This window comes from Nerophis lumbriciformis, linkage group LG24 (genome assembly GCF_033978685.3).
Source record: "Nerophis lumbriciformis linkage group LG24, RoL_Nlum_v2.1, whole genome shotgun sequence".
Classification (NCBI taxonomy): Eukaryota; Metazoa; Chordata; class Actinopteri; order Syngnathiformes; family Syngnathidae; genus Nerophis; species Nerophis lumbriciformis.
Window position 1 is genome coordinate 1,991,778 of NC_084571.2, and position 24,426 is coordinate 2,016,203.

The following is a 24,426-nucleotide window of genomic DNA, read 5'->3' on the forward strand; positions in this document are numbered from 1 at the left end:
GCTTAATAAAGTGTAATAAAATAGTGCAAAATGTAAACAAAGAGAAACCTGATGAGAACTATTTTCTGCAGGTTTAATGCTAGGAAGTTACAGCTGTGCACTAAAGGGTGAGGGCGGCTAAAGTGGTGTGGCATTAACGGTCTTGGTGGGGACGAGCGCCGTGCATCATTTACAGACCACATTGGTCTGACTTACGATTCCTTTCAAAAAAATCCAAAAAACTGCCACACTGTCCAGCCGACTTTTCCTGTTTTATCAACAATTTTTTTTCATTTTTACTTTCTCTTCTCACTCCATGCAAAGAATCAACCGCCGGACAACAAGATGGCGCAACCAAAATGATATTTGATCCTGTTATCTAATTGGCTGTTAGCGTGTCCCTCCCACTGATCACTTCTTGTGTTGCTAGGTTACCAGAGAGCAGGTGCTTTTGTTCACGCAACCAACCTTGCTTTGCAACTTTGTTTCTTCCGACGAAAAAAACAAACGTTTTATCGACCGCATTTTTTTTTTGATATTACATGTCTATGGCAATAATTGGTTTTATCGCCCAGCCCTAATGTGAACTAAAGCAGAGGCCCGCTCACGTGTGCAATTTGCTTGTTAGGTTTCCTTTGTGTCGTCACTTGTGTGTACATTGTGTATTTGCTGTAAATAAACCGAAAGAAGGAATGAATCCAATGAAGCTGCATCTAGCACTTAAAATATTATTTAAAAAAGATTTGGAGGAGTCCTGAACTTTAGTGACATCTCCAATTAAAATCATTTTAAAAATGTGTACTCCCGGTCTTGGTTTATTTCCAAACATCACCACTTTGACCACCGTTCACTACAAGGGCACTTTACAAAGCTGCACAGGACTATAAAAATATATACAATTCTATTTCGAATGGGATCATTGTGTGCTTTTATCCAGTTAGTCGTGTTTGTCGACAGTGCACCAACGTTAAGATCAAATGTGCAAAAACAACATGTCACATGTGACCATCAGTATCCGTGGTCTTTGACACCAAGTGTATAAAAAGAGACTTTACAAAGTGGTCACATTGAAGGATGTGAAAATGCCACATAAAAACCAGCAGTGAAATGACATGATCGTGTGTGCAGAGCTCACCGGCTGTGCCCAAAACGAGGGAAAAACAATTGTCACCTGAACGCATCGCCTTCTGTCCAAAGTCCTTTGCTAGTTTAAGTCGTCGAAGACGCTGGAAATTGAAGGTGCGGAGAGTTTGGGTCTCTTTTTTTTGCTGGGCAAGCTGCTGTTACTCTGAGAGCTTCCACTTCCTGCGTCAGCTCCCCCTGCGCTTGTCAGAGCCAGAGAGCTTTGCTTCTTCTTCTTGGGCCTGCGAGGGTCCGAATGGTTTGTGCCTGTGAAGAAATACAGTGAACAATTTTTCTATTGAGGAATAATGAATTAGAATTGAATATTTTCGTACAAAGACCATAAAAACAGGGGTGTCCGAAGTGCGGCCTGGTTGGCTCAATCTTTAGCATTCTAATAATGCAGTTGAGATAGGCTCCAGCAACGCCTGTGATCCAAAAGGGACAAGCGGTAGAAAATGGATGGATGGATATTAGCATGCTAGCTTTTTTGCCAATTTTGTAGGTATGCCCCTCATTGTCATATTTTGTGACTTGATGAATGATACCGGTTAGAATGCCAACATTAGTATGCATTTTTTTCTAATTCGGTAGGTGTACACATCAGTCATATTTTGGTACTTGATGCATGTTAGCAGGGGCGTCACTAGCTTTTAAGGACAGGGGGGGGCTTAGCCCCCAGGAGATGCACAGGATCGTCCCCCCCACACACACACACACACATGTAAAGCGACTTTGGGTATTTAGAAAAGCGCTATATAAATCCCAGGTATTATTATTAGGATGCGAGCGAACGTTACGCACGAGCACAAAACTTCACAAACGGCTAACAAAGACTTAGAAATTATTCATTATTATTATTATTTTTTTTTAAATGCACGGGACGAAATGAAATGCTCCCCGGGACGATGGCTTTTAACCATTTTTTTTCTTTTTATGTATTTATTAATTTTACATTTTATATAAAATGTCTTGGTTTTTCCTCCCTCTGAAAATCCTATGAAATGTTTAACAAGCCATCCTATAATAATACAACAGCTATTATGGTAACAATACAATAAGACAAATATATTTAATTATGTTTTGTTTCATTTTTTTTTAACAATAGATTATATAGATTCTACAAGAAACACAAAACTTAAAAACTGAATTATTTACAATTGCACACACAAGGTTTCGTGCAGCTTCACTCATTGTAAAGGAAGATAATGTGCTTCGTACACCTGCAGGACCGCAAGCAAGGTCGCAGAGAAAATGCGGACTGGAATTTGAGTGATGTGGGCATTTTCTATATGAACAAGTGGAATGGATTGGATACCGACGCACTAAAGGGGCTCTCTACCTTACGCTACGAAGTGAGGGGAAACTGAGTGAATAATAACAGGTTATATGATTATTTATTTAAACTCATATTCGGGCCACTTTATAATGAATATGTATTTGTAAAAAAAAAAAAAAAAAAAAATTATTTAGGGGGGCTTAAGAATATTTTAGGGGGGCTTAAGCCCCCCTAAAATAGGCCTAACAACGACAATGCATGTTAGTACGCTAACATTAGAATGCTGGCATTTTTGGCATGTATACACACACACACCTGAGTGTCATATTTTGGTATTTTACTAATGCTAACTATGCATGTTATTGCTAGCATAGTACTGTTAGCATGCTAGCTTTTTTTTAGCTCATATTTTTTTGTTACTTGACACCATCTGGCCAGCTCGGTTCTAAACATTTTATTTTTACCTTATGAGAGTTCTCTCGACATGAAATAACACCCACACTATAAAAATGGGACACATTACCTCCCTACTTGGCACTCAGCATCAAGGATTGGAATTGGGGGTTAAATCAACAAAATGATTCCAGAGCGCGGCCACCACTGCTGCTCACTGCTCCCCTCGCCTCCCAGGGGGTGGACCAAATGCAGAGGGTAATTTATTTTATTTTAACTTAACATAGTCACCTTTACACTACTTTAATCAACTTTATAATGCTGCCCGAGCTGAGCCAATCAGTGGCCACAATACTGAACACCCTGCTCCGGTTTGTTTGGTCTCATCTAGTGGCCTATAATACTGTAGTATTTATATACAAACCCCGTTTCCATATGAGTTGGGAAATTGTGTTAGATGTAAACACGTGACAAAGAAGTTGGGAAAGGTGGCAATAAATACTGATAAAGTTGAGGAATGCTCATCAAACACTTATTTGGAACATCCCACAGGTGTGCAGGCTAATTGGGAACAGGTGGGTGCCATGATTGGGTATAAAAACAGCTTCCCAAAAAAATGCTCAGTCTTTCACAAGAAAGGATGGGGCGAGGTACACCCCTTTGTCCACAACTGCGTGAGCAAATAGTCAAACAGTTTAAGAACAACGTTTCTCGAAGTGCAATTGCAAGAAATTTAGGGATTTCAACATCTCAGAATCAGAATCAGAATCAGCTTTATTGTCATTACGCAAGGTAACGAGATTGAGGCCATTCCATACAGTGCGATGTGTGCATGCTAGAAAAACAATGTGCAAATATATAAAAATATAAAAAAATGTAGAAGTGCAATGAATATGGTGTGAAATGAATATATACATGAAAAAACAAAACAAAAACAGGGTGGTTGGTGGAATGGGTTATTGCACCGAAGAGAAGGCAGTTATGAGGGACAATGGGGCAGTCTGTTCAGGATGGTTCATGTGTGAACTAATAAAGTTGACGTATTGTGGAATGTTAGAAAAAAATAGTCTTAACGCTTCGGTCCTTACTGGCTCTGGAGGAGGCGGAGTCAGTGGGGGAAGTATCGGGGGAGTCTTCCCACTGGAGGCGGCTGATGAGGCTCTGGCTGCTGTCAGGGAGGTCAAAGGTCTCACTCTCCACCGTGGCATCGGGCAGAGACGACCTGGTACAAGAAACACAAACACGATGACTTCCTGCTATACTTTTAAGCGAGACGATCGTACCGCCGGTTTTATTTACATCCCACTTGTTCATATTTAACATCTGTAAACAAACATGTCCTCGTTCTTACCTTACTTCTTATTTTCTACATAATTCATGTCGTAACATTGCCATCATATGCTTCCACTTGTCAAAGATCCTCTATAGAACAGGAACACTTCGCTGTTTTTAAAAGGACCTACTGCAAAAAAGTGACTCAAAGATCCTCTATATGACAGGGGCCAGATCTTGTTTTTAAAAGCCTCCTGCAAAAAATGCTAGTCAAAGATCCTCTATATGACAGGAACGCTTTGCTGTTTTTTTAAGGACCTACTGCAAAAACATAGCGGGTAGTCAAAGATCTGAGCTGGTTGCCGTTTTTAAGAACCTACTAAAAAAAGACAAGTCAACATGACAGGAAGCTCTGCTGTTTTTAAGTTCTTGCCAAAACACTACTCAAAGATCCTTTATATGACAGTAAAAACAAAACACAAAGTTACTATTTCCTGTTTCTCAGGACCTACAGCAACACCGCAAATCAAAGATCCTCTATATCAGTGGTCCCCAACCTTTTCTGCACCACGGACCGACCGGTTTATTGTAGGCAAATGGGGGGATGTTTTATTTTTTTGTCATAAAAAAATACAATCATGTGTGCTTACGGACTGTATCCCTACAGACTGTATTCATCTATATTGATATATAATGTAGGAACCAGAATATTAATAACAGAAAGAAACAACCCTTTTGTGTGAATGAGTGTAAATGGGGGAGGGAGGTTTTTTGGGTTGGTGCACTAATTGTAAGTGTATCTTGTGTTTTATGTTGATTTAATACAAATAAAAACAAAACATTTATTTTTATTAATTTCTTGCGCGGCCCGATACCAATCGATCCACGGACCGGTACCGGGCCGCGGACCGGTGGTTGGGGACCACTGCTCTATATGTCAGGAGCTGGCTGTTGTTTTTAGGGGACCCACTGCAAAAAAGGTTAGTCAAAGATCATGTATATGACAGCAACACTTTGCTGTTTTTAAGGACCCACTGCAGAAAAGGGTAGTCAAAGATCATCTATATGACAGCAAAGCTTTGCTGTTTTTAAGGACCCACTGCATAAAAGGGTAGTCAAAGATCATCTATATGACAGCAAAGCATTGCTGTTTTTAAGGACCCACTTTATAAAATGGTAGTCAAAGATCATCTAAATGAAAGCAAACATTGCTGTTTTTAAGGACCCACTGCATAAAAGGGTAGTCAAAGATCATCTATACGACAGCAAAGCTTTGCTGTTTTTAAGGACCCACTGCATAAAAGGGTAGTGAAAGATTACCTATAAGACAGCAAAGCTTTGCTGTTTTTAAGGACCCACTTCATAAAAGGGTAGTCAAAGATCATCCATACGACAGCAAAGCTTTGCTGTTTTTAAGGACCCACTTTATAAAATGGTAGTCAAAGATCATCTAAATGAAAGCAAACATTGCTGTTTTTAAGGACCCACTGCATAAAAGTGTAGTCAAAGATCATCTATACGACAGCAAAGCTTTGCTGTTTTTAAGGACCCACTGCATAAAAGGGTAGTGAAAGATTACCTATAAGACAGCAAAGCTTTGCTGTTTTTAAGGACCCACTTCATAAAAGGGTAGTCAAAGATCATCCATACGACAGCAAAGCTTTGCTGTTTTTAAGGACCCACTTTATAAAATGGTAGTCAAAGATCATCTAAATGAAAGCAAACATTGCTGTTTTTAAGGACCCACTGCATAAAAGGGTAGTCAAAGATCATCTATACAACAGCAAAGCTTTGCTGTTTTTAAGGACCCACTTCATAAAAGGGTAGTCAAAGATCATCTATACGACAGCAAAGCTTTGCTGTTTTTAAGGACCCACTGCATAAAAGGGTAGTCAAAGATCATCTATATGACAGCAAAGCTTTGCTGTTTTTAAGGATCCACTGCAGAAAAGGGTAGTCAAAGATCATCTCTATGACAGCAAAGCTTTGCTGTTTTTAAGGACCCACTGCATAAAAGGGTAGTCAAAGATCATCTAAATGACAGCAATGCATTGCTGTTTTTAAAGGACCCACTGCATAAAATGGTAGTCAAAGATCACCTATATGACAGCAAAGCTTTGCTGTTTTTAAGGACCCACTGCAGAAAAGGGTAGTCAAAGATCATCTATATGACAGCAAAGCTTTGCTGTTTTTAAGGACCCACTGCATAAAAGGGTAGTCAAAGATCATCTATATGACAGCAAAGCATTGCTGTTTTTAAGGACCCACTTTATAAAATGGTAGTCAAAGATCATCTAAATGAAAGCAAACATTGCTGTTTTTAAGGACCCACTGCATAAAAGGGTAGTCAAAGATCATCTATACGACAGCAAAGCTTTGCTGTTTTTAAGGACCCACTGCATAAAAGGGTAGTCAAAGATCATCTATATGACAGCAAAGCTTTGCTGTTTTTAAGGACCCACTGCATAAAAGGGTAGTCAAAGATAATCTAAATGACAGCAAAGCATTGCTGTTTTTAAGGATCCACTTCATAAAAGGGTAGTCAAAGATCATCTCTATGACCACAAAGCTTTGCTGTTTAAGGACCCATTGCATAAAAGGGTAGTCAAAGATCATCTAAATGACAGCAATGCATTGCTGTTTTTAAGGACCCACTGCAGAAAAGGGTAGTCAAAGACCATCTATATGACAGCAAAGCTTTGCTGTTTTTAAGGACCCACTTCATAAAAGGGTAGTCAAAGATCATCTAAATGACAGCAAAGCATTGCTGTTTTTAAGGATCCACTGCAGAAAAGGGTAGTCAAAGATCACCTAAATGACAGCAAAGCATTGCTGTTTTTAAGGATCCACTGCAGAAAAAGGTAGTCAAAGATCATCTCTATGACAGCAAAGCTTTGCTGTTTTTAAGGACCCACTGCATAAAAGGGTAGTCAAAGATCATCTAAATGACAGCAATGCATTGCTGTTTTTAAAGGACCCACTGCATAAAAGGGTAGTCAAAGATCACCTATATGACAGCAAAGCTTTGCTGTTTTTAAGGACCCACTGCAGAAAAGGGTAGTCAAAGATCATCTCTATGACAGCAAAGCTTTGCTGTTTTTAAGGACCCACTGCATAAAAGGGTAGTCAAAGATCATCTATATGACAGCAAAGCATTGCTGTTTTTAAGGACCCACTTTATAAAATGGTAGTCAAAGATCATCTAAATGAAAGCAAACATTGCTGTTTTTAAGGACCCACTGCATAAAAGGGTAGTCAAAGATCATCTATACGACAGCAAAGCTTTGCTGTTTTTAAGGACCCACTGCATAAAAGGGTAGTCAAAGATCATCTATATGACAGCAAAGCTTTGCTGTTTTTAAGGACCCACTGCATAAAAGGGTAGTCAAAGATAATCTATATGACAGCAAAGCTTTGCTGTTTTTAAGGACCCACTTTATAAAAGGGTAGTCAAAGATAATCTAAATGAAAGCAAACATTGCTGTTTTTAAGGACCCACTGCATAAAAGGGTAGTGAAAGATTACCTATAAGACAGCAAAGCTTTGCTGTTTTTAAGGACCCACTTCATAAAAGGGTAGTCAAAGATCATCTAAATGACAGCAAAGCATTGCTGTTTTTAAGGATCCACTTCATAAAAGGGTAGTCAAAGATCATCTAAATGACAGCAATGCATTGCTGTTTTTAAGGACCCACTGCAGAAAAGGGTAGTCAAAGACCACCTATATGACAGCAAAGCTTTGCTGTTTTTAAGGACCCACTTCATAAAAGGGTAGTCAAAGATCATCTAAATGACAGCAAAGCATTGCTGTTTTTAAGGATCCACTTCATAAAAGGGTAGTCAAAGATCATCTAAATGACAGCAAAGCATTGCTGTTTTTAAGGATCCACTGCAGAAAAGGGTAGTCAAAGATCATCTAAATGACAGCAATGCATTGCTGTTTTTAAGGATCCACTGCAGAAAAGGGTAGTCAAAGATCATCTATCTGACAGCAATGCATTGCTGTTTTTAAGGACCCACTGCATAAAAGGGTAGTCAAAGATCACCTATATGACAGCAAAGCGTTGCTGTTTTTAAGGACCTACTGCATAAAAGGGTAGTCAAAGATCATCTGACAGAAGCCTACCGTTGTTTTTGAGGACTTACAGCAAAAAGAGGTTAGTCAAAGATCCTCTATACCACTGCATAAAAGGGTAGTCAAAGATCATCTAAATGACCGAAGCCTGCTCTTGTTTTTGAGGACTTACAGCAAAAAAAAGGTTAGTCAAAGATCCTCTATATGACAGGATCCAGCTGTTATTTTCAAAAACAAGAGCAGGCTCTTCTTGTCGAAGATCCTTTTTATGAGAATACATATTTGTAAACAAGTGTTGGATTCCACAGGTGAGTCATCAGTTGAATAAGACGACCGTAACGAACACTGTGGGGGTCAATTATGGACGTGGCTGTAATGTCACACTGCAGACAGAAGAGGGCGCCACTGAGCAGCAGGCCAAGGACAACAAACACAAGTTGTGGGGATGGCAGGTAAAAGATGGGAGGATAGGGGGCACACTCACGCAGAAGGCCCCAGGAGGAACACCCTGACAGCCCTCCTCTGCTCGTCCGTGTGTTGGGGACATCTCTGAGACCTGGGGGGTGGGGCGGGGGTCACAAAGTAGCGTTACACATCCCTCACTATGATTGCTGGTCGACTCCGGATGTCTCTGTGTGTGTGTGTAGATTTGTCTTTCATTTCATTGTGGTCTTACTTGCCACTTGGTCCCAAGACAATAAGTACAGTACATGATGATGTACTTTCACTTCCCACCATGTCATACAGTAAATATACTGTGTATAATGACACAACGGCCATGATGTACTTTCACTTTCCACTATGTTTTTTTTTTTTTTTTACCTTTTCGCCAAACTGAGCGTCTTACGCATTGTATGTGTTTGTGTGTGTGTGTGTACACAATACGTACCTGGTGCACATCTTCTTGGTGTGTTCAGATATCACTCCACATTGCTGCACACAGACACACAACTTCAGTTGTTTCCACCAGAAAGTAGTACGCTTGGGTGAAGTTTGGTCCACTTTTTGGTGCACTTCCCCAGTAAAGGGTCCATAAAGTACTCGTGTGTATCCTTGCAAATATTTAAATGACACTGCCATTCGTCGGTGCTACTAGCTGTCTTTAAAGTAACGTGTTATAGTTTTTATGCAACAGTATTATTCATAACCAGCCCCGTACAGGTCTAAAACCTGCGGCTCTGCAGCCACGTTGGCTCTTCTGCCTCCTTGTTGAGGCTCCCTCAGATTTAAAGTGTAAGAGAAGTTTGCATTTTTAAAGAGTCCTACAATGTTTGACTGTCTGTGAGGCCGTGAAAGCGCACAGGCTGAGTGGAAAAGTGTGTTCAGTTCTGCTTTTCGAGTGTGCAACCCCTTGGATAAGCTAACCTTGAATACTTGCCAAAAGACAAAAGGGAAAAATAGTTTACCCTAAATTTTTATGGATTTTTGTCCGCTAATGGGCATAAAGCAAAAAGCTTTTCTAAAAAAAAACAGCAAACACACTGAATAGGTGTGTTATTGTTTGTGCTATGGTGCCATCTTTTGGACAAGTTTGCTCACTGCAGGTGCTGCAATGTCCTTCTGTTTAGACTGAGCTTTGAACCGGAAGCACAATTGCCGTCCATTCATCACTCCAAGCAACGTTTGTAAGTTTAATGTGCAATAATGATGCGGTTTAACCAGCATCTTGATATGCCACACCTGTGAGGTGGTATAGATTATCTTGGCAAAAAAGAAATACTAACACAGATTTTGTGAACAGTATTTGAGAGGAATAGGTATTTTGAGTGTATAGTAAATGTTTTATATTTTTGAGTTTAACTCATGAAAAATGTGAGCAAAAACAAAAGTGCTGCATTTATATCTTTGTTCAGTATAAAAGCAGCTCTTGTTTGTCACATTAGAGAAAAAAAACAGAAGAAACCAGGTAGTTTTAAAAAATAGTTTTGATTTTCATGTTTTTTTACTCACTTTTTCTTTCCCGCAGTGTCCATTACAATGGTTGAACTTAATGAAGTCCTGATACTAACTATGATGTCACACTGAACAAAATCACTCCCACATTTGGCTGGAGTAGATTTTTGGAGCTGAACTTACCGTGGTCAACAGCGATCTCACTTCCTCGGGCGCCAAGCTTTCGTAACTGATACCGGCGTTGTAGTTGTACTGCGAGGCAGACAGAGAGGTCAGAAGTGAATTTGGCATCGATCTACTGCCAAAGTGCTGGTCAATAAACATCTATGTGACAGCAACACTTTGCTGTTTTTAGGACCTACTGCAAAAGCACTAGTCAAAGATCCTCTATATGGCCAGAGCCTGCTGTTGTTTTTTTGAGGCCTGCAGCAAAAACACTTGTGAAATAATCTTTTGCATTACAGGAGCTGGCTGTTGGTTTTTAAAGACCTGCAGCAAAAATGCTTATCAAAGATCCTCTATATGACAGGAGCTGGCTGCTGTTTCTCAGAACTGACAGCAAAAACGCTAGTCAAAGATCCTCTATATGACAGGAGCCTGCTGTAGTTGTTCAAGGACCGACAGCAAAAACACCTGTCAATGACCCTCTATATGACAGGAGCCTGCTCTTGTTTTTTTAAGAGACCTACAGCAAAAATACGTATCAAAGATCCTCTATATGACAGGAGCTGGCTGCTGTTTTTCAGGACCGACAGCAAAAAACGCTAGTCAAAGATCCTCTATATGACAGGAGCCTGCTGTAGTTGTTCAAGGACCGACAGCAAAAACACTTGTCAATGATCCTCTATATGACAGGAGCCTGCTCTTGTTTTTTTAAGAGACCTACAGCAAAAACACTTATCAAAGATCCTCTATATGACAGGAGCTGGTTGCTGTTTTTCAGGACCGACAGCAAAAACGCTAGCCAAAGATCATCTATATGACTGGAGCCTGCTGTAGTTGTTCAAGGACCGACAGCAAAAACACTTGTCAATGATTCTCTATATGACAGGAGCTTGCTCTTGTTTTTTTTAAGAGACCGACAGCAAAAACACTTATCAAAGATCCTCTATATGACAGGAGCTGGCTGCTGTTTTTCAGGACCGACAGCAAAAAACGCTCGTCAAAGATCCTCTATATGACAAGGACCTGCTGTAGTTGTTCAAGGACCGACAGCAAAAACACTTGTCAATGATCCTCTATATGACAGGAGCCTGCTCTTGTTTTTTTAAGAGACCTACAGCAAAAACACTTATCAAAGATCCTCTATATGACAGGAGCTGGTTGCTGTTTTTCAGAACAGACAGCAAAAAACGCTAGTCAAAGATCCTCTATATGACAGGAGCCTGCTGTAGTTGTTTAAGGACCGACAGCAAAAACACTTGTCAATGATCCTCTATATGACAGGAGCTTGCTCTTGTTTTTAAGAGACCTACAGCAAAAACGCTTATCAAAGATCCTCTATATGACAGGAGCTGGCTGCTGTTTTTCAGGACCGACAGCAAAAAACGCTAGTCAAAGATCCTCTATATGACAGGAGCCTGCTGTAGTTGTTTAAGGACCGACAGCAAAAACACTTGTCAATGATCCTCTATAAGACAGGAGCTTGCTCTTGCTTTTTAAGAGACCTACAGCAAAAACGCTTATCAAAGATCCTCTATATGACAGGAGCTGGTTGCTGTTTTTCAGGACCGACAGCAAAAACGCTAGTCAAAGATCCTCTATATGACAGGAGCCTGCTGTAGTTGTTCAAGGACCGACAGCAAAAACACTTGTCAATGATCCTCTATATGACAGGAGCCTGCTCTTGTTTTTTTAAGAGACCTACAGCAAAAACACTTATCAAAGATCCTCTATATGACAGGAGCTGGTTGCTGTTTTTCAGGACCGACAGCAAAAACGCTAGCCAAAGATCCTCTATATGACAGGAGCCTGCTGTAGTTGTTCAAGGACCGACAGCAAAAACACTTGTCAATGATTCTCTATATGACAGGAGCTTGCTCTTGTTTTTTTTAAGAGACCGACAGCAAAAACACTTATCAAAGATCCTCTATATGACAGGAGCTGGCTGCTGTTTTTCAGGACCGACAGCAAAAAACGCTCGTCAAAGATCCTCTATATGACAAGGACCTGCTGTAGTTGTTCAAGGACCGACAGCAAAAACACTTGTTAATGATCCTCTATATGACAGGAGCCTGCTCTTGTTTTTTAAGAGACCCACAGCAAAAACACTTATCAAAGATCCTCTATCTATATGACAGGAGCTGGCTGCTGTTTTTCAGCACCTACAGCAAAAACACTCATCAAAGATCCTCTATATAACAGGAGCCTGCTGTTGATTTTTAAGGACTTACAGCATAAGCTATTGTCAAAGATCCTCTATTTGACAGGCGTTGGCTACTGTTTTTGAGGACTTAGCAATTAAAGTAAACATGCATGCTGAGTGAGAGAAAGTGAGAGTGAGCGAGAGAGAGAGATCACCTTGAAAGCTTCCGAGCCTGTACCGGTCCCGAGCTCACCTGTACAAAATACAAGAGCATTCAAGACCTCCCCCAAGGCTTTGGACATGTTTCACTAGCTTACGTGCTAAGAGGGGCTAACATGAACAATCATGTAACAACAACAGACATACAATATAAGGATTTTTCAATATGATCACTCTGATTTTACCGTTTGAATTGTCTTGAATCAGTTGAATCACATTTTTTAATTTTGATTAATCACAGTCATTTCCTCATAAACATTTTGTTTATGTTTTACTTGAATGCACGTCATTTATTTTCTTAAAACCTGCAAATAGTTGTATCTAAATTCCTGTACAGGTTCATTTTGAAAGCAAATTTGCCAGTGAGTTTACTACTGACCTGATCCCGGGCCAGGTCACTTTCTACGATTATGCACCATGATTTAATTTAACATGTTTTCCAGATTGTGTAGGTCACTACATTCCTGGGAGCAAGCAAACAGCCAGTTCTGATAAATAGTAGTCATCATTGTGGACAGGTAATAAACTATGGCCATTAAGCGGGAAATGCACATGTAACATACATCCCACACCAAGACAGAGGAGAGATGAGTCTTAAATCTGTCTATGGTATGCAGAAGTCTGGCCAGTTCCCCGTAAGACCACGTACATGTTTCGATATTCCAAAGGATAGTTGTGATTAAGCCCAAGGCTTAGGGAACAGTTAGTTTCTCAAACGCGTACACAAACATGTGTTTACATGTCTTGACGAAGTTAACTGCAGTACCATGAACCTAACGAACGGAGATGACATCATTTGGATCTATAAGAACTGCTTGTCTGGCTGCCCCTCGGAGGAGAGAAATCATTTGGCTAGATTCTCCACATGTATCCTGCAAGACCTGAAGTGATGCTCACTTGATCAATAAATTAATCTTTGTTCAACGATCATCACCGGCGCCATCCTTGATCCTTCACACACCACGCCGTCCTTCTAGCTAGGAGAAGGAGGCAGGCCAGGGACACGACAATTCTGATCTACATTTAACACAATTCTTTGTAATCGAGATCAGGGTTTCTTAACCATAGGGCTTGGGCCCGTTTTTGGGCCGCGAGCGCCTGCTAAAGTGGCGCCGAGAAATATCTGGCGTGGCTTTTATGGGCCGCGGCAGTACTCGGTTGTAATACACTTTTCCACCACTTGTGGCAGTATGGACAATCTCAAACAGAAGAAGTCATGTTTAACAAACATCTTTTGCACAATCAGCCTTTTCATATAAAGCAGAGGCGTCAAACTCAAGGCCCGGGGGCCAAATCTGGCCCGCCGCATTATTTTATTTGGCCCTCGAAAGCCTGGAAATAATGCGTTAATAAAATGCTTAATCTTTTCCTACTAAATATGTTTGTTCTTTCCCTTTTGACAATAAAAATCATGTAATGCATGCAATTGCGTATCTTTTAAAATTAAATATTATATTATGTATTCCAAAAATATTTTTTGTTCAAATAAAGATAAATACTGTACTTAAATATCCGCTTGACTTATGATTTCAAAACAAATTATCAATCAAATTGTGGACTGTAAAATTGACAATAGATTTTACAGTTAAATTCCACCGACTGAGTTTTTTACCTTAAAATAACTTTGGTACAGTTTTTTTCCATATACAGTAAGACACTAAAACATTAAAAAACAAACAAAAAAACATTAAAACAAGATATAACAGTAAAAACAAACAAACTGTGGTGTTGTTTTTTCATTCTATTCCATTTATTTATATGCTGTAAAAAAAACCACAGCTTTTACTGTCAAATTCTGGTGACTGAGCTGCCAGTTTTTAAAGTAAAAGGTAACGTTTTTTTGAGCTTATGTAAAAAAATATATTGTTAATGTATTATACATATATATACACACACATGTATAGTCATATATTACTCATTGTTAAAAGCGGCCCTCTGAGAAAACGAGTTTGACACCCCTGATATAAAGCGATAAAGGAATGGAACGACCTCACAACAAACTTGAAATGTCTAACAGATTACTCTTCATTCACAATTGAAGTTAAAAAGTGGCTTCGGAGCAATCAAAGCTGCTCACTGAGGTGGGCACTATGTTTGACATGTCAACTTAATGTGTATTATATTTATGCATGAGAACATGTGGTAAGCTTTGAGATGTGTGTGTTTAAAATCATGGTTGTTTTTACAAATGATGACAGATGTGAACAAAAGCATGTATTGTTATGATGTAAAGGAGAGGTGTGGTTGTAATGTATGTGTCAATGAAAGGGCATTTGATGACTTTTCTTAATTTGATTATAGTATTGTTATAATTTTATTGCATGATTTTTGTATCTCTTTACTTCAGGTAGCCAGGGACTGCAGATGGAAATGAGCTATTTAGCTATAATCTGGTGCAGAACATATCTGTCTTTGAGCTTGATTGATTGAGACTTTTATTAGTAGATTGCACAGTACAGTACATAGCCCGTAGAACTGACCACTAAATGGTAACACCCGAATAAGTTTTTCAACTTGTTTAAGTCGGGGTCCACGTTAATCAATTCATGGTAAATTCAATGTAAATTGATGTTTCTGTGCATTGTCCCTTCAAATAAAGACTAAACTAACTAACAATTTGTTTGGATTTACTAGATTTCTTATCGACTCTGCAGCATCGCGTGGACATCGGGGGCAGTACCTCTGGATTGGCAGACCGGGGTGGTGGTTCCTCTCTTTAAAAAGGGGAACCGGAGGGTGTGTTCTAACTATCGTGGGATCACACTCCTCAGCCTTCCCGGTAAGGTCTATTCAGGTGTACTAGAGAGGAGGCTACGCCGGATAGTCGAACCTCGGATTCAGGAGGAACAGTGTGGTTTTCGTCCTGGTCGTGGAACTGTGGACCAGCTCTATACTCTCGGCAGGGTCCTTGAGGGTGCATGGGAGTTTGCCCAACCAGTCTACATGTGCTTTGTGGACTTGGAGAAGGCATTCGACCGTGTCCCTCGGGAAGTCCTGTGGGGAGTGCTCAGAGAGTATGGGGTTTCGGACTGTCTGATTGTGGCGGTCCGCTCCCTGTATGATCAGTGTCAGAGCTTGGTTCGTAAGTCGGACACGTTTCCGGTGAGGGTTGGACTCCGCCAAGGCTGCCCTTTGTCACCGATTCTGTTCATAACTTTTATGGACAGAATTTCTAGGCGCAGTCAAGGCGTTGAGGGGATCCGGTTTGGTGGCTGCAGGATTAGGTCTCTGCTTTTTGCAGATGATTTGGTCCTGATGGCTTCATCTGGCCAGGATCTTCAGCTCTCACTGGATCGGTTCGCAGCTGAGTGTGAAGCGACTGGGATGAGAATCAGCACCTCCAAGTCCGAGTCCATGGTTCTCGCCCGGAAAAGGGTGGAGTGCCATCTCCGGGTTGGGGAGGAGATCTTGCCCCAAGTGGAGGAGTTCAAGTACCTCGGAGTCTTGTTCACGAGTGAGGGAAGAGTGGATCGTGAGATCGACAGGCGGATCGGTGCGGCGTCTTCAGTAATGCGGACGCTGTATCGATCCGTTGTGGTGAAGAAGGAGCTGAGCCGGAAGGCAAAGCTCTCGATTTACCGGTCGATCTACGTTCCCATCCTCACCTATGGTCAAGAGCTTTGGGTTATGACCGAAAGGACAAGATCACGGGTACAAGCGGCCGAAATGAGTTTCCTCCGCCGGGTGGCGGGGCTCTCCCTTAGAGATAGGGTGAGAAGCTCTGTCATCCGGGGGGAGCTCAAAGTAAAGCCGCTGCTCCTCCGCATCGAGAGGAGCCAGATGAGGTGGTTTGGGCATCTGGTCAGGATGCCACCCGAGCGCCTCCCTAAGGAGGTGTTTAGGGCATGTCCGACCGGTAGGAGGCCACGAGGAAGACCCAGGACACGTTGGGAAGACTATGTCTCCCGGCTGGCCTGGGAACGCCTCGGGATCCCCCGGGAGGAGCTGGACGAAGTGGCTGGGGAGAGGGAAGTCTGGGCTTCCCTGCTTAGGCTGCTGCCCCCGCGACCCAACCTCGGATAAGCGGAAGAAGATGGATGGATGGATGGATAGATTTGTTATCACAACTGAATTTATAGACATGTTCTCCTAATTTAGCCTGCTTGGTCTTTTTATTATTATTTCCTTGCATAACGAGCGCCATCATTCTGCACACTCACCATTCTTATGCTTCAGAGATTTGGATCGGCGAGGTGAGTTTTGATTCTGCACGGACAATAAAAGGATTACAAGATGGTACCCAGCAGTGAAAGAAGATGGGAGAAAAGTTAGACCACCTTATCGGACTTCTTCTTCTTGGCTGCAATTAGAAAATAAAAAAAGGATCACATTGATGTTCCGTTTGATTGAATGTTCAGGTACTAACATTTCTTCTCGGCGCCGTAAGACCAGTCGTTATCGTTGAGGTCGTCGTTGTCCTCCTGGTCGCTCTCGGACTTGCTGACGTTGTTGTTAGTGTTGTTGCTGCTGGCCAGCCTGTCAGAACATGACACAGGAAGAAGGAAAATGAATTAAAACCTTCAGCTCGGACATGTTTCGACTCACGTTTCGTTCCGGGCCGACCTGCGGCTGGCGATGCGGCTGCTGTTGCGTCCCATGCCCAGACATTTCTCCAGGTGGGGGGCGAAGCGAGAGGCGGCGATAAGTCGCTTGCAGTTGGGACACTCGCACTCTTTGTTCTTCCACTGGTTGTACACTTGGCCGAAGATGTCCAGGCCCGGCTGATCCACGATTTCTACACGAGGAACGACAAGCTAAATTTAGCACCGAGGACAACAATGGAGAAGAACGAAGGCTTGAAGTTACAAACGTTTCTCTTATTCGTATCATACTCCATGTAAACCAAGTGCTTAAGTCCTGATTAAAGGCGGGCTAATTAAATTAATGATGAAATTGAACATATGTGGGGCTGGGCAATAAAAGGATATCCAATATACAGCGATAAAAGCCTAACCAATTGAAAACGGGTTCGATAAATTGTTGGATTTTGTTTTCTTCGTCTGAAGAATGCGGAAGTTGCGAAGTGAAGTGAATTATATTTATATAGCCCAATATCTAAGTTACAAACCCTGTTTCCATATGAGTTGGGAAATTGTGTTAGATGTAAATATAAACGGAATACAATGATTTGCAAATCATTTTCAACCCATATTCAGTTGAATATGCTACAAAGACAACATATTTGATGTTCAAACTGATAAACATTCTTTTTTGCAAATAATCATTAACTTTAGAACTTGATGCCAGCAACACGTGACAAAGAAGTTGGGAAAGGTGGCAATAAATACTGATAAAGTTGAGGAATGCTCATCAAACACTTATGTGGAACATCCCACAGGTGTGCAGGCTAATTGGGAACAGGTGGGTGCCATGATTGGGTATAAAAACAGCTTCCCAAAAAATGCTCAGTCGTTCAAGGATGGGGCGAGGTACACCCCTTTGTCCACAACTGCGTGAGCAAATAGTCAAACAGTTTAAGAACAACGTTTCTCAAAGTGCAATTGCAAGAAATTTAGGGATTTCAACATCTACGGTCCGTAATATCATCAAATGGTTCAGAGAATGTGGAGAAATCACTCCACGTAAGCAGCATGGCCGGAAACCAACATTGAATGACCGTGACCTTCGATCCCTCAGACGGCACTGTATTAAAAACCAACATCAATCTCTAAAGGATATCACCACATGGGCTCAGGAACACTTCAGAAAACCACTGTCACTAAATACAGTTTGTCGCTACATCTGTAAGTGCAAGTTAAAGCTCTACTATGCAAAGCGAAAGCAATTTATCAACAACATCCAGAAACGCCGCCGGCTTCTCTGGGCCCGAGATCATCTAAGATGGACTCGTGCAAAGTGGAAAAGTGTTCTGTGGTCTGACGAGTCCACATTTCAAATTGTTTTTGGAAATATTTGACATCGTGTCATCCGGACCAAAGGGGAAGCGAACCATCCAGACTGTTATCGACGCAAAGTTGAAAAGCCAGCATCTGTGATGGTATGGGGGTGCATTAGTGCCCAAGGCATGGGTAACTTACACATCTGTGAAGGCACCATTAATGCTGAAAGGTACATACAGGTTTTGGAACAACATTTGCTGCCATCTAAGCGCCGTCTTTTTCATGGACGCCCCTGCTTATTTCAGCAAGACAATGCCAAGCCACATTCAGCACGTGTTACAACAGCGTGGCTTCGTAAAAAAAGAGTGCGGGTACTTTCCTGGCCCGCCTGCAGTCCATACCTGTCTCCCATCGAAAATGTGTGGCGCATTATGAAGCGTAAAATATGACAGCGGAGACCCCAGACTGTTGAACGACTGAAGCTCTACATAAAACAAGAATGGAAAAGAATTCCACCTTCAAAGCTTCAACAATTACTTTCCTCAGTTCCCAATCGTTTATTGAGTGTTGTTAAAAGGAAAGACCATGTAACAGTGGTGAACATGCCCTTTCCCAACTACTTTGGCACGTGTTGCAGCCATGAAATTCTAAGTTAATTATTATTTGCAAAAAAAAAAGAAAGTTTATGAGTTTGAACATCAAATATCGTGTCTTTGTAGTGCATTCAATTGAATATGGGTTGAAAAGGATTTGCAAGTCATTGTATTCCGTTTATATTTACATCTAACACAATTTCCCAACTCATATGGAAACGGGGTTTGTACATTTAAACCAGTGTGGGTGGCACTGGGAGTAGGTGGGTAAAGTGTCTTGCCCAAGGACACAACGGCAGTGACGAGAATGGCAGAAGCGGGGATCGAACCTGGAACCCTCAAGTTGCTGGCAAGGCCACTAGCAAGGTTGGTTGCATGCACAGCACTCGCTCTCTGGTAACCGAGAGGAAGTGATCACTGATCAGTGGGAGTGACACGCTTAACAGCCAATCAGGTAACCGGATCAACTATCACGTTTGGTTGCACCATCTCTTTATCTGGCGGTTGATTCTTTGCATGGAGTGAAAAGAGAAAGTAAAAATAAGTGCTGCAGAGAGTGAAGAAATTGTGGATAAAATATGAAAAGTCACCTCGACAGTATGGCAGGTTTTTTGGATTTTTTTCCCCCAAAAGGGACCGTACTTTGACCAATGTGGTCTGTAAATGATGCATGGCGCTCGTCCCCACCAAGACTGGTAATACCACACCACCTTTGCCGTGCTCACCCTTTAGAGCACAGCTGTAACTGCATGACACTAAACTTGCAGAAAATAGTTCTTCTCAGGTTTCTCTGTTTGCATTTTCACACTTTGCACTATTTTGTCAAACTTTATTAAAAAATCCTACATATTCCTCATTTTTTGCACCTTAACTTTAAGAGGTAATTGTTAAGTGTTCAATGTCATTTTAAAATTGTGTTTACAATGAGTGTTTCCCACGCTTGTGTTGACATTTCTTTTCCTTTCTGCCATGATATCTGAGCAGATTATAATCAGACGAAGGTTGCATTAGAAATAAAAATTTTTACATGAAATGTATTTTTCTCCTGATCCCTATTTTCGATAGGTCATATAATATCAATAATTGTCAATATATGAAAAACTTAAATAGTGATACAGTTTTCAGCCATATCAGCCAGCCCAAATACCGTATTTTCAGGAACAAAAGGCGCACCAGATTATAAGGTGCACCGCCGACAAATGGTCTATTTTCGATCTTTTTTCATATATAAAGGCGCACCGGATTATAGGGCGCATTAAAAGGAGTCATATTGTTATTATTTTTAAACTTTCTAAAGTTCCTTAGGTGAATAATGTAAACTCACTACAGCAGTATGTTTTAGCGCTTTCATGGCAAGTTTACTGACAGATATAAGTAAGAACTTTACACTACTTTATATTAGAAATGGCAACAGCGGAGGATGAATGTCACATAAGAATATCGAGAAAAAGAAGCTTATCGACTACAAAGGCAGACGGGCAATATGTTTCAGGATTTATGCAGATCCCAAATACGGATCAGCAGGTACCAGAAGGTAATACAAGCAGCTTTTGCATAATATTGCGAAACAAAACGCCAGATAACATGTCTTACCTTACACACACACACACACACACACACACCATAATAATACTCGTATGTTTAATGAGCCGACAATCCATCAAGCTTCTTCACCAAAGTCGCACTAAAACATTTTGATAGATTTTTGAGCGCCATGTGTAATGTTCTATATTTTCAATGGAACATATAAAATGTTGGCGTTGTTTACTTGAGTCATATAGCCATCATATTGCAGTCTACATGTATCTCTTATGTTTGACTGCCATCTACTGGTCACACTTATCATTACACCATGTACCAAATAAAATTGCTTTGAGGTCGGTAAGCAAAACCAGAATTATTCCTGTCAGAATAATTGTATCTAAGTTATCACAAAACTTTGTGTTGCCATGAGTTCCCGGCGAGCAGACAAAAGCTGTCTTTGATCCTACCAAGAAGAAGGCTTGTAAAACTCCACTGTGTAGGATGTGAAGCAACATGAAGGTGTTCTGTTATTTGATGTGTTGTAATCACAGAAAGATTTTGTCTGGACCCGAGAACTACAAAGCGGAGAGGAAGCAGGACCAGACTCCCCTCCAGGTGACCTTTTCTTTAACTGTTTTACGACATTTTCTTTGAACAGTTTGTAATTAAAGGCGATGGCTGTTTACGACCCCCCTCCCTTAGAAACAGCTGTTGCCATGTAATCAGGGAAAGTCCAAATAAAAGAGGAGGCGTACAATCTTTCGTCAGAGCGTGGAACACTGTACAAGAGTACAGGTGTGCGCGTTTCTCCTCATTGAGCCAAATTTAATTCTGTCTGTTTAATTCCTTGCTTCTTGTCTTGTTTAATAGATGTCATCAGTGTTTGAACCTGACAATTCCGTACATTAGGCATACCGGGTTATAAGGCGCACTGTTGAGTTTTGAGGGAAAAAAATTATTTTAAGTGCGCCTTACAGTCCCGAAAATACGGTATGGAGTGAATGCCCCTTAGTCCTGCTTCCAGTTTGCCTTGGACTCAAACCTGAGTCCTCCGGTCCAGCATTACCCCTTAGCTTATGTGTTTACGTTTGTCCTTTCTCGCCGCATATACTGAAATGCTACAGTAACAAATCAGTAGTTTACATCAGCAATATGGTTTTATACCCCAACATAATGCCTGGTAGTACCAATGGAAAAGCCTCAATAGCAGGACTAACCAAATTCCTTTGTGCTTTCCGGGTCGGTTTCATCCAGGAAGAAATATCCATGTTTCACAGCTCGATGCACCTCGAAACAAAGGCCCAAACAGGCGTCCTCCACCAGCTCCGAGTAAACGTCATGGACCAAGGCCTGCAGTTCAACGTGAATCAAACAATATATAGTGCACAAATTCTACACGTACTCACCTCCAGCCTGGTGTTGTCCGGGCCTGAAAGGGCCAAATTCTCCATTTTCATTTGAAAATCTGTCTGGGAAATCGGGACGGCGAGGTAATGAGATACTGACCTGCAGATGTAATAGTAAAAATATTTCCTATTTTTATTTTATCAGTCACATTAATTCCAAGTTACTCACTTTGAAGTTAGCAGTGAACATGAGATGCATGTCTCTCTTCATCCTGGGGGAAGAAACATGTCTAATGAGATCAAAAACAAAAGACTAATGCCCCATTTTGAGATATATATATATATATATATATATATATATATATATATATATATATATATACACACACACACACACACACACACACACAGGTAAAAGCCAGTAAATTAGAATATTTTGAAAAACTTGATTTATTTCAGTAATTGCATTCAAAAGGTGTAACTTGTACATTATATTTATTCATTGCACACAGACTGATGCATTCAAATGTTTATTTCATTTAATTTTGATGATTTGAAGTGGCAACAAATGAAAATCCAAAATTCCGTGTGTCACAAAATTAGAATATTACTTAAGGCTAATACAAAAAAGGGATTTTTAGAAATGTTGGCCAACTGAAAAGTATGACCGACACCAGCAGATGACATGGCACCCCAAACCATCACCCAACCATGCAAATTTTGCATTTCCTTTGGAAATCGAGGTCCCAGAGTCTGGAGGAAGACAGGAGAGGCACAGGATCCACGTTGCCTGAAGTCTAGTGTAAAGTTTCCACCATCAGTGATGGTTTGGGGTGCCATGTCATCTGCTGGTGTCGGTCCACTCTGTTTCCTGAGATCCAGGGTCAACGCAGCTGTCTACCAGCAAGTTTTAGAGCACTTCATGCTTCCTGCTGCTGACCTGCTCTATGGAGATGGAGATTTCAAGTTCCAACAGGACTTGGCGCCTGCACACAGCGCAAAATCTACCCGTGCCTGGTTTACGGACCATGGTATTTCTGTTCTAAATTGGCCCGCCAACTCCCCTGACCTTAGCCCCATAGAAAATCTGTGGGGTATTGTGAAAAGGAAGATGCAGAATGCCAGACCCAAAAACACAGAAGAGTTGAAGGCCACTATCAGAGCAACCTGGGCTCTCATAACACCTGAGCAGTGCCAGAAACTCATCGACTCCATGCCACGCCGCATTAACGCAGTAATTGAGGCAAAAGGAGCTCCAACCAAGTATTGAGTATTGTACATGCTCATATTTTTCATTTTCATACTTTTCAGTTGGCCAACATTTCTAAAAATCCCTTTTTTGTATTAGCCTTAAGTAATATTCTAATTTTGTGACACACGGAATTTTGGATTTTCATTTGTTGCCACTTCAAATCATCAAAATTAAATGAAATAAACATTTGAATGCATCAGTCTGTGTGCAATGAATAAATATAATGTACAAGTTACACCTTTTGAATGCAATTACTGAAATAAATCAAGTTTTTCAAAATATTCTAATTTACTGGCTTTTACCTGTATATATATATATATATATATAAATATACACATTCATGTGAATTGTATATTGCAGTGCTGAATACTGAGAGCAAAATAAACACACAAGTTTTCCATTTTACGTGAATATTTATTAGCTGTGTGGCTCAGATGTAAGTTTTAAATGACGTCATTGTGTGTATAGTTAACATTAATAGATAACCACACATTAAAAAATGACAAAACAAGACGAGCTAACGGCAGCTAGCTGGAGTTAGCCATAGCCAGCAGTCAGGCGCGCGACACAGAACCCACCGCGCGCTCCCGTCCAGTGACGTCACACATTATTTTGGTTTCCTTTTACCTCGTCGTCATGGACCGCGGACTCGGAACCGGACGGCGACATAGCTCCGTGGGCGTCCATTGCGGCGGCGTGGCGTCTAAAGCGAGGACGAAGAATGAAACAAAGAAGGAAATAAGTCCAAAGTGTTGTCTTTTGTTTTGTTGCTCAAAACCAAGGAACGTCACGAGCCTTGGCGAACCGTCGCGAGGCAAACCATGCGGCAGCGCTCCACCAATCACGGCGGAGAATAGCAATACACTTCCGGTCACGTCACAGGCTTCCGTATTTATTCGTGTTAAAAAGGGGGCGTGGCAGAGGATGTTGCAGCGTATCTGAAAAGGATTAGACTACGGAAGCGCTAATATTTGAGCTTTTTTGAGAGTCCTCGTAGATATTTAGTATTCATGAAAATAATGTGTTGTAAAAAAAGGATTTAAAAATAAAAAGCTATACTAAACAGCAAACAAAAATACAAGAAAAACAAGAATACTGCAAAATATAAATGTATGTATGTATTCCACCTCCATTTTGTTACAGATTTGTTGACACTATTTTTTAATTGATTACAAAAGAGAATATTCACATAGTTTTCTACTCTTAGTATAAATTATTCTCGGAATGACTTTTCTTGCAATTATTTTTCTATAGGAAACAATTACTATAATTATCGATTTTTTAAATTATTTTTTTCTAAATGGTTTTATAACTTTCAAAAATCGATTTAGAAAA

At 40.8% G+C, this 24,426-nt stretch overlaps 1 protein-coding gene across 4 annotated transcripts; it reads right to left on the minus strand.

Annotated features, from left to right (window-relative positions):
• Positions 1-778: 778 nt before the first annotated feature.
• On the minus strand, positions 779-23,934 carry atxn7l3a (ataxin 7 like 3a). 4 transcript variants are annotated; one of them, XM_061981313.1, is made up of 14 exons: positions 23,719-23,934; positions 22,069-22,111; positions 21,900-21,958; positions 21,711-21,843; positions 17,082-17,271; positions 16,903-17,012; positions 16,814-16,836; positions 16,697-16,742; positions 12,533-12,570; positions 10,196-10,264; positions 9,009-9,052; positions 8,604-8,675; positions 3,862-3,995; positions 779-1,368 (listed from the first exon to the last, which is right to left on the minus strand). In XM_061981313.1, exons 3-14 carry the CDS (start codon positions 21,948-21,950, stop codon positions 1,184-1,186), a joined length of 1,095 nt encoding a protein of 364 aa, XP_061837297.1. In that variant the 5' UTR covers positions 21,951-21,958; positions 22,069-22,111; positions 23,719-23,934; the 3' UTR covers positions 779-1,183. The 4 variants fall into 4 exon arrangements, with proteins under 4 accessions (XP_061837297.1, XP_061837295.1, XP_061837294.1 ...); XM_061981311.1 differs by having other exon boundaries at positions 17,100-17,271; positions 21,900-21,962; XM_061981310.1 differs by having other exon boundaries at positions 21,900-21,962.
• Between the last annotated feature and the right edge of the window lie 492 nt (positions 23,935-24,426).